The sequence below is a fragment of the Mya arenaria genome, chromosome 9, assembly GCF_026914265.1.
Source record: "Mya arenaria isolate MELC-2E11 chromosome 9, ASM2691426v1".
Taxonomy (NCBI): Eukaryota; Metazoa; Mollusca; class Bivalvia; order Myida; family Myidae; genus Mya; species Mya arenaria.
In genome coordinates this window covers 46,212,147-46,223,493 of record NC_069130.1, presented here as the reverse complement: position 1 = coordinate 46,223,493, position 11,347 = coordinate 46,212,147, and the positions used below count along the sequence as shown (strand labels likewise).

Sequence of the window (11,347 nt, the reverse complement as noted above, 5' to 3'; positions counted from 1 at the left end):
TTCCATAATTAGAACAATGACTGGCCATTATTTAATAATTGGACAGTCCATTCTACAAATATTGGCCAGTTAGTAGAAATAAAGAACGGATGCGGTCCAAAAACACATATAAAGTACAAAAAGAACAGCGGGAAATATCACAAACATGTTTTAAACAATGTTTAATGCATATACACATACGATAAATGGATATTTAAGGAATGAATTGCGGGGTTGATGTCATTATCGGGGTATGAACGCAATTGGGTTGGTCAATGTGTGTGGAGTCCGGACTCCACGCGTACTTTGACCAACCCAATTGCGTTCATATCCCCGATAATGACATCAACCCCGCAATTCATTCCTTATATTTACACCAATAGTTCATTATTTCATTCAAGAATTGTTGAAAAATACTTCATTTCAGTTAAGAAAACCTTTCAGTAATCCGTTCTTACCCATTCTGTAAATAGAACGACCCGACTATAACCGGAAACATTTTTTTTCAAATGACGTCACAATAACGCGGGAAAAGATCAACCACTTGAAATCACTTTAAAACGTAAAATTAAAACACTTCTGGTACCAATATATTTAAAATATAATTAACTTACACTTTTAAAAATGTTGATCTATATTTTACGGGACCTGTAGACACAATACAACCAATAACAAGATCAATAGCTTTCATGTATATTATTATGCAATGAATTACGATCCGAACATATCCGAAGATGTTGCGTTCATCGATTGATGAACGCAATTTCCGAAAGGCAGTTCATTAAAAGAACGGAAGTTGAGGTGTAAATATAGTACACTAACACACATATTTGGAGCAACTCAACATGGATGATGTAACATCATATAGTCATTTATTAACAATATTGTACATCTTTGTACATGTTCATCATATTTTCTACATAATTGTTATCTGGTAAGCAATGAAGATATATTTTCCTTTTATATGTCAGAGTATTAAAGCTGCACTCTCACAGATTTACCGTTTTTACAACTTTTTTAAATTTTTTGTCTTGGAATGAACATTTTTTTTTTTTTGCGTAAATATCTCCATACCAATGATTTAAGACTGCTGACAAAAGATCACATCGCAGATTTTCATATTTCCGTTCCAAAATTAATGTTTAATGGCTAAAACCGTTACAAACGGCTTAAACAAAATGCATAAAATATCCATTTTTGAACTTACATATAAAAATCCGCGATCTAATTTTTTGTCAGCAGTCTTATATAACTGGTTTCCATGCATTTTCGCATAAATTGGCTCGTTCCAAGGCAAAAAATAAAAAAAGTTGTCAAAACGTTTAATCTGTGAGAGTGCAGCTTTAAGCAGATACATTTTATATGAATCATTACTATGTCAGTCGCTTGATGCAAACCCCATATGTTTGAAAAGAAATTTAGTGAGCCCATTTAAAATCAAATAGTTTAACTGATCGACTATTAGATATTTGATATAATTTATTCAGTGAAAAATACGCACGATGAAAAATAATTTTAAAGGCCTATTTTAGTCAACGTTCTTAAACAAATTATTTTCTGGGTATTTAACGAATTAACACAATATATTGCCCTAGCGGATCTAGGTGTGTGGGGGGTGGCGGGGTCACTTACCCTCCCTTAAAATCGTCCAAGTGTTCTGTTTAGGTCAATATCGGGGAAAGAAGTAACACAATACACTTAAAATGCACCATTTCGGACTAGATTTTTATATATAAAAATTGCAAACATTTTAAATAAAATAAATTCTGGTTTCAAAGGAAGGGCGAAAGACAAAAAGGTAACGCCCCTTCTTAAGTCAAATCCTGGATCAACCCCTGAATTGGATAACTATTGATGTAGAACAAGATGAAACGTATAACTTACTTGCAAAGGCGAACATAAATACGCCAAAGACGAAGAAAAAACCCGATTTCATTTTTAAGACAATCACTTATTCCCTAGTTCTCTACAAAATACGTTGTTGTTTTTTAACACGAACGTAAACTTATTTAATTAACTAGACGAGCACTCGCTTATACCAACATTAGATCCGGACGTCTACTTGTATCGAGCTGAAGTACATTTTAAGCATGTTTATACCTGAAGTAGCTGCGTAGTTGTTTTATTGGATATTTACAACAAAAGTTGTTTTGATAACTTGAATGAACTGTTTGCATCCGGGAGTGTTTTTCGTCAATCGTAAACATTGATACATTTACACGCAATTCGATCGGTACGTAATAAAATGTTTTATACACTAAATTATATATAAAACGGCCAACTGTGGTAAACAAATCTAAACTTCTTTAAATAATATACAAAAAAAACATCGTCAAACAAAACAAAAACATAAATAAAAACTATACATTTGTGAACAGACATGAAGTGGAAAAACTATACTGGAAGTTTCTCGTTTAATGACTTTATCGCTTTTGCATTTCGTAAGGATTAAAGACAAAATATTTGATAATACTAAAGAGGCATCCTCGGCTTTTGCGAGTTCGTTTGCTTTTATTTAGGAATAGTCATCCTATAACCTATATGATACCCTGGGCAAATCAGCTGAAAAAAATTCTCATGCGGTGCGGAAATGGCCGAGTACTTACGGATGTAATCTCGGTATGAAATAATCCAATGGGAACACGGCTTATAAATCGTTTGAGGCAGGATATTGTTAAATATGCCGGTGGCTCTTCACAAAGGAGATTCTTTCCTTTTTGTTATCGGCTGTTTCATTGGTCGGAAAATGCCTATGAATGTTCAAGATTTACGAAGTTTCCGAGGTTGGGAATAGTATGAAACTACGTAATGGGTCGAAATATGCCCCTTGGTAGCTTTTCAGTACCCATCTTATAGCAAAAAGTGCCGACAAAAATGACAACTTTGTAGTTCAGCACTTTTTAAGAACAGTTTTTAAATCAAAAACAATAAAAAATCAAGTTCAGTTAAAATGTTGATTTTTTAAAAATATATTCATATTTTACATTAAACCCACCCAGTGTAACCGAATACCCGGTGTAACGATCTCTCGGTGTAACTATGTACCTGATGTAATGGCCTCGAAGTGTAACTATGTACCTGGTGTAATGGCCTAGAAGTGTAACTATGTACCTGGTGTAATGGCCTCGAAGTGTAACTATGTACCTTGTGTAATGGCCGCGAAGTGTAAATATGCACCTGGTGTAATGGCCGCGAAGTGTAACTATGTACCTGGTGTAATGATCTCTCGGTGTAACTATGTACCTGATGTAATGGCCTCGAAGTGTAACTATGTACCTGGTGTAATGGCCTCGAAGTGTAACTATGTACCTGATGTAATGGCCTCGAAGTGTAACTATGTACCTGGTGTAATGGCCGCGAAGTGTAACTATGCACATAATGTAATGGCCTCGAAGTGTAACTATGTACCTGATGTAATGGCCTCGAAGTGCTACTATGTTCCTGATGAAGTGGCCTCGAAGTGTAACTATGTACCTGGTGTAATGGCCCCAAAGTGTGACTATGTAACTGGTGTAATGGCCTCGAAGTGTAACTATGTACCTGGTGTAATGGCCTCGAAGTGTAACTATGTACCTGATGTAATGGCCTCGAAGTGTAACTCTGTACCTTGTGTAATGGCCGCGAAGTGTAACTATGCACATAATGTAATGGCCTCGAAGTGTAACTATGTACCTGATGTAATGGCCTCGAAGTGCTACTATGTTCCTGATGAAGTGGCCTCGAAGTGTAACTATGTACCTGGTGTAATGGCCCCAAAGTGTGACTATGTAACTAATGTAATGGTCTCGAAGTGTAACGATGTACCTGGTGTAATAGCCCCAAAGTGTGACTATGTACCTGGTGTAATGGCCTCGAAGTGTAACTATGTTCCTGATGTGATGGCCTCGAAGTGTAACTATGCACTTAATGTAATGGCCTCGAAGTGTAACTATATACCTGGTGTATTGACCTCGAAGTGTAACTATGTACCTGGTGTAATGTACTCGCAGTGTAACTATGTACCTGGTGTAATGATCTCTCGGTGTTACTATGTATCTGGTGTAATGGCCTCTAAGTGAAACTATATACCTGATGTAATGGACTCACAGTGTAAATATGTACCTGATATTATGATCTCTCGGTGTAACAATGTACCTGGTGTAATGGCCTCGAAGTGTAACTATGTACCTGATGTAATGGACTTGCAGTGTAACTATATACCTGATGTAATGGACTCGCAGTGTAACTATGTACCTGATGTAATGGACTTGCAGTGTAACTATATACCTGATGTAATGGACTTGCAGTGTAACTATATACCTGATGTAATAGACTTGCAGTGTAACTATGTACCTGATGTAATGGACTTGCAGTGTAACTATATACCTGATGTAATGGCCTCTAAGTGTAACTATGTACCTGATGTAATGGACTTGCAGTGTAACTATGTACCTGATGTAATGGCCTCGAAGCGTAACTATGTACCTGATGTAATGGACGTGCAGTGTAACTATATACCTGATGTAATGGCCTCGAAGTGTAACTATGTACCTGATGTAATGGACTTGCAGTGTAACTATATACCTGATGTAATGGCCTCGAAGTGTAACTATGTACCTGATTTAATGGACTTGCAGTGTAACTATATACCTGATGTAATGGCCTCGAAGTGTAACTATGTACCTGATGTAATAGACTTGCAGTGTAACTATGTACCTGATGTAATGGCCTCGAAGTGTAACTATGTACCTGATGTAATGGACTTGCAGTGTAACTATATACCTGATGTAATGGCCTCGAAGTGTAACTATGTACCTGATGTAATGGACTTGCAGTGTAACTATGTACCTGATGTAATGGACTCGCAGTGTAACTATGTACCTGCTGTTATAATCTCTCGGTGTAAAAATGTACCTGGTGGAATGGCCTCGAAGTGTAACTATATACCTGGTGTAATGATCTCAAAGTGTAACGATGTACCTGGTGTAATGTTCTCGAAGTGTAACGATGTACCTGGTGTCATTGCCTCATAGTGTAACTATGTACCTGGTGTATTGGCCTCGAAGTGTAACTATGTACCTGGTGTAATGTACTCGCAGTGTAACTATGCATCTGGTGTAATGGCCTCCAAGTGTAAATATGTACCTGAGGTATTGGCCCCGAAGTGTAACTATGTACCTAGTGCAATTGACTCGAAGTGTAGCTATGTACCTGGTGTAATTGACTCGAAGTGTAGCTATGTACCTGGTGTAATAGTCTCGAAGGGTAACTATGCACCTAGTGTTATGGTCTCGAAGAGTAACTATGTACCCGGTGTAACGATCTCTCGGTGTAACTATGTACCTGGTGTAAGGGACACGCAGTGTAACTATGTACCTGGGGTAATGGACTCGCAGTGTAAATATTTACCTGGTGAAATGGTCTCGAAGTGTAACAATGTACCTGGTGTAATGGTCTCGAAGTGTATCTATGAAACTGGTGTAATGGTCCCGAAGTGTTATTATGTACCTGGTGTAATGGACTCTCAGTGTAACTATGTAACTGGTTTCATGGCCTCACAGTGTAATTATGTACCTGGTGTAATGGTCTCTAAGTGTAACTATGTACCTTGTGTAATGGTCTCGAAGTGTAACTATATATCTGGTGTCTTGGCCACACAGTGTAGCCACGTACCTGGTGTAATGGCCTCGAAGTGTAACTATGTACCTGGTGTAATGGCATCGAAGTGTAACTATGTACCTTGTGTCATGGCCTCGAAGTGTAACTATATACCTGGTGTAATGGTCTCGAAGTGTAACTATGTACCTGGTGTAATTGACTCTCAGTGTAACTATGTACCTGGTTTCATGGCCTCACAGTGTAATTATGTACCTGGTGTAATGGTCTCTAAGTGTAACTATGTACCTTGTGTAATGGTCTCGAAGTGTAACTATATATCTGGTGTCTTGGCCACACAGTGTAGCCACGTACCTGGTGTAATGGCCTCGAAGTGTAACTATGTACCTGGTGTAATGGCATCGAAGTGTAACTATGTACCTTGTGTCATGGCCTCGAAGTGTAACTATATACCTGGTGTAATGGACTCTCAGTGTAACTATGTACCTGGTCTCATGGCCTCACAGTGTAATTATGAACCTGGTGTAATGGTCTCTAAGTGTAACTATGTACCTCGTGTAATGGTCTCGAAGTGTAACTATGTACCTGGTGTAATGGCATCGAAGTTTAACTATGTACCTGGTGTCATGGCCTCGAAGTGTAACTATATACCTGGTGTAATGGTCTCGAAGTGTAACTATGTACCTGGTGTAATGGACTCTCAGTGTAACTATGTACCTGGTCTCATGGTCTCACAGTGTAATTATGTACCTGGTGTAATGGTCTCTAAGTGTAACTATGTACCTGTCGTAATGGCATCGAAGTGTAACTATGTACCTTGTGTCATGGCCTCGAAGTGTAACTATATACCTGGTGTAATGGTCTCGAAGTGTAACTATGTACCTGGTGTAATGGACTCTCAGTGTAACTATGTACCTGGTCTCATGGCCTCACAGTGTAATTATGTACCTGGTGTAATGGTCTCTAAGTGTAACTATGTACCTCGTGTAATGGTCTCGAAGTGTAACTATGTACCTGGTGTAATGGCATCGAAGTTTAACTATGTACCTGGTGTCATGGCCTCGAAGTGTAACTATATACCTGGTGTAATGGTCTCGAAGTGTAACTATGTACCTGGTGTAATGGACTCTCAGTGTAACTATGTACCTGGTCTCATGGTCTCACAGTGTAATTATGTACCTGGTGTAATGGTCTCTAAGTGTAACTATGTACCTTGTGTAATGGTCTCGAAGTGTAACTATATATCTGGTGTCTTGGCCACACAGTGTAGCCACGTACCTGGTGTAATGGCCTCGAAGTGTAACTATGTACCTGGTGTAATGGCATCGAAGTTTAACTATGTACCTGGTGTAATGGTCTCGAAGTGTAACTATATACCTGGTGTAATGGTCTCGAAGTGTAGCTATGTACCTGGTGTAATGGTCTCGAAGTGTAACTATGTACCTGATGTAATGGCCTCACAGTGTAGCTACGTACCTGGTGTAATGGTCTCGAAGTATAACTATGTACCTGGTGTAATGGTCTCGAAGTGTAACTATGTACCTGGTGTAATGGTCTCGAAGTATAACTATGTTCCTGGTGTAATGGTCTCGAAATGTTACTACGTACCTGGTGTAATGGTCTCGAAGTATAACTATGTACCTGGTGTAATGGTCTCGAAGTGTAACTATGTACCTGGTGTAATTGTCTCGAAGTGTAACTTTGTACCTGGTGTAATGGTCTCGAAGTGTAATTATGTACCTGGTGTTATAGTCTTGAAGTGTAACTAAGTACCTGGTGTAATGGTCTTGAAGAGTAACTATGTACCTGGTGTAATGATCTCGAAGTATAACCATGTACCTGATGTGATGGCATTGAAGTGTTACTATGTACCTGGTGTAAAAGTCTCGAAGTGTAACTATGTACCTGGTGATATCGTCTTGAAGTGTAACTATGTACCTGGTGTAAAGGACTCGCAGTGTAACTATGTACCTGGTGTAATGGACTCGCAGTGTAACTATATACCTTGTGTAATGGACTTGAAGTGTCACTATATACCTGGTGTAATGGTCTCGAAGTGTAACTATGTACCTGATATTATGGCCTCGATGTGTTACTTTGTGCCTGGTGTGATGGTCTCGAAGTGTTACTAATTACCTGATGATATCGTCTTGAAGTGTAACTATGTACCTGGTGTAATGGTCTCGAAGTGTAACTATGTATCTGGTGTAATGGTCTCGAAGTATAATTATGTACCTGGTGTAATGGACTCGCAGTTTAACGATGGACTCGCAGTGTAACTATGTACCTGGTGTAATGGACTCGCAGTGTATCTATGTACCTGGTGTAATGGACTCGCAGTGTTACTATGTACCTGGTGTTATGGACTCGCAGTGTAACGATTTACCTGTTGTTATGGACTCGTTGTTTAACTATGTACCTGGTGTAATGGCCTCGAAGTGTAACTATGTACCTGATGTAATGGCCTCGCAGTTTTACTATGTACCTGATGTAATGGCCTCGAAGTGTAACTATGTACCTGATGTAGTGGCCTCGAAGTGTCACTATGTACCTGATGTAGTGGCCTCGAAGTGTAACAACGTACCTGGTGTAATGGCCTCGAAGTGCTACTATGTACCTGGTGTAATGGCCTCGAAGTGTTACTATGTACCTGATGTAGTGGCCTCGAAGTGTAGCTATGTACCTGGTGTAATGGCCTCGAAGTGCTACTATGTACCTGGTGTTATGGCCTCGAAGTGCTACTATGTTCCTGATGTAGTGGCCTCGGAGTGTAACTATGTACCTGGTGTAATGGCCTCGAAGTGTTACTATGTACTTGATGTAATGGCCTCGAAGTGTAACTATGTACCTGGTGTAATGGCCTCGAAGTGTTACTATGTACTTGATGTAATGGCCTCGAAGTGTAACTATGTACCTAGCTGGTGTTATGGCCTCTTAGTGTTACTATGTACCAGGTGTTATTGTCTCTCAGTGTAACTATGTACCTGGTGTAATGGTCTCTCAGTGTAACTATGTACCTGGTGTAAAGGCGTCGAAGTGTAACTATGTACCTGGTGTAATGGCCTCGAAGTGTTACTTGTAGTGTCGGCCTTTTGTTATTATGGATTCTGATTCAGTCGGTATTAGACTTTGTAAACATACTTTTGCGATCTTGGTCAGATGACTATCTATGTAATGTATCGTAGCTTGGAGGATGTCAATACATTTTCAGATGATGTCTGTTTCTGAACGAGTATTTGAAATAAATTGATAAAATAATTTTATGTTTATTGTTTGAAGCCCTTTAGTGTTCAAGTTGATGCGTACCCTAATGGGGCTTATATATTTAGTTTTGCTCTTTTAGGTTCAGATTGTGACGAGTGTGACGTTGAGATCTCTCTAAGCAGTTAAGCTCCAGTGAACTCCTGAAACGCCAAATATCCCAAAACGCCTGGGTGTAATATAAAGCATTTTTTGTTCCCCCAAAATAGAAAATGCTTAAATCTCGATGTCAGTAGTAGGTGTGTATTATACTTCTATTTTTCCCCGTTTTTTTTCTTCATATTTTTTGTCTGTATCATATGGTGGCATATTACTGCCGTAACATAACCTGATAGCGTTCGCGAATCGCTACGTGTTTACCACTTAATTTTCGTGATAATTATTTAGCTATCTTGTTTATATTCGCGAAACGTTTTCGGTAAGATAAATATCATGCGACTAAACACTGTCACCTATTTCACTTTTTAGCTATACAACATCTTATAAAAATGTCATGTCTAAAACTATTTAAATGTATATGTGTTGAGCTTGGGATTTCAGAACTCGCTCATTTGTTCGTGCGTACAATTTAAAATGCTTCCGGTACGCCTATGAACACCCATGTTGTTTAAAAGATGATGACGAGAAATACATAATTCAGATAAGATTCATATTGAAACGACACCATTTCAGAAAATAATTAAAAAACCCCACACAAATTACACAAAAAGTGACCAAATCAATGACTTCAAGAAAACATGTATTTGTTATGTACACTATTTGTGAAGCATATACAATCAATAGGAACTCCTCGGCCAGTTTACCATCGAAAACAACTTCGGATGTATATGGACGGTTTACAATCATCAGAAATCTTTATATTTAACTACGCTGCAAGTAGTTATCGTAGCAATTTCAATTTAGCAGTTACACTTTATGCCTTTATTAATGGAAATCTTAATTGTTCATGCCATAAAACACTTCACTAGCAATCAATTTGAATTTGGTAATACAAAATACACGATAAACCACTACAATTAATTTATGCTATTATTTAAATCTTAAATCATAAGAACTAGTTCAACCGGCATATATTCGAGTTCCGAATGATATACAATACTATTGTGGTACACGGTTGTCAAGTCATTTCGTGGTATTTGCTTCGTAAACTTTGGTGAAAAGTAACGTTGTAAAGTCATTATAAAGAATCTGATTTTAAATGAGATTGAATTTTATCCAGAAACATTTAATAACATGCCACTGATTTATATTAATTTCTGTCTGTCTGTAACTGGAACACAAGTATAAGTCTAAACCTATATCTTCATTGGCTGTTTACAAAAAATTGAATACATAATATAAGTAGAACAAACAACAATATAAAGACAAATGTGAATGGCAGTTTTGAGTTCTGACATTGTGTAGCCTTTCCCGGGAGGCACCAATTACGAAGCACCACCTTTTCGTTTCAAATCGATGAAACCTAATGGAAGTGCCATCTACTTCCCCCGTTGAAGAACACTGTTACACGTTTGTTCGACCCGCCTGTGGTTCACCCTCTTGGTCCACTTTACTGTACTGCATGAGCCGCAATAGTCAGGCCTGAAACAAGTTAAGTATATAATTAACTCAATTATTTTTATGGTAACGCTTCGGAATCATTGAATTTGACTAACATTTAAACCGTTCCTATGGGTGTTGACTGTGTTGTATTTTTAAAGTGCTTCAATTGCATTCATAGTCAACAACAAAATTATATATAAACACGACATCGTTCATAAACCATTCGCGAATATTTACATTCGCCCAGTCCTTTGTGTAGATAAATTTAACGTTTATATTCATTTGTATGACACGCAAGGTATTATGACGTCATTGTTTATTTCAATATTGCGCTCCAATTGGATAAGCTCGACGTCATTTAACCAATGATATACGACGTTTTAAAATCAGCTATTCTTTTAAACAAACGCATCTTGTCTGTTACACTTCTTTAAAAACAAACACTCATTTGCAGAAGATACTGCTGATGTTTTATCAAAATGAATATTTCTTTTAAAATGTAGATATAAGTATCGATCGCATTTTTTCTTGCGTTTATGCTGTATGAACGCAGTACGGCAAGCGCGCTTCATGGAATCTGCTCGCGTACCGTACTGCGTTGCTACAGCATAAACGCAAGAAAAGATGCAATCATTACTTAAATAACATTATTACTGAGATACCGTCAGTGAGTACGTACACGCATCTCAAACCCCTGGGTTCCCCACACTCCACCGACTGGCATGGGTTGACAAGACACCTGTGTAATGGACTTCCGTCCCGACAGCTTCGTGACCGCAGTCTTCCGCTAACTGAAATATTTACAGGTCGTTAACATACCAACTGATGAGGGAAATTTGCTATATTTTATATTAACATAAAATCTGTTAAATACAGCTGTGAAACGTTTAAACAAAGCTGACATAAGTCATATATACACTAAACAAAATTCCTAACCGTCCACCTAAGTAATCTTCTAATATTCCTTTCC

General features: G+C 38.2%; 1 protein-coding gene across 1 annotated transcript; it reads left to right on the top strand.

Annotated features, from left to right (window-relative positions):
* The first annotated feature begins 4,121 nt into the window (after window positions 1-4,121).
* On the top strand, window positions 4,122-4,991 carry LOC128246093 (uncharacterized). The gene has a single exon (XM_052964298.1). It carries the CDS (start codon window positions 4,122-4,124, stop codon window positions 4,989-4,991), a length of 870 nt encoding a protein of 289 aa, XP_052820258.1.
* The last annotated feature ends 6,356 nt before the right edge of the window (window positions 4,992-11,347 follow it).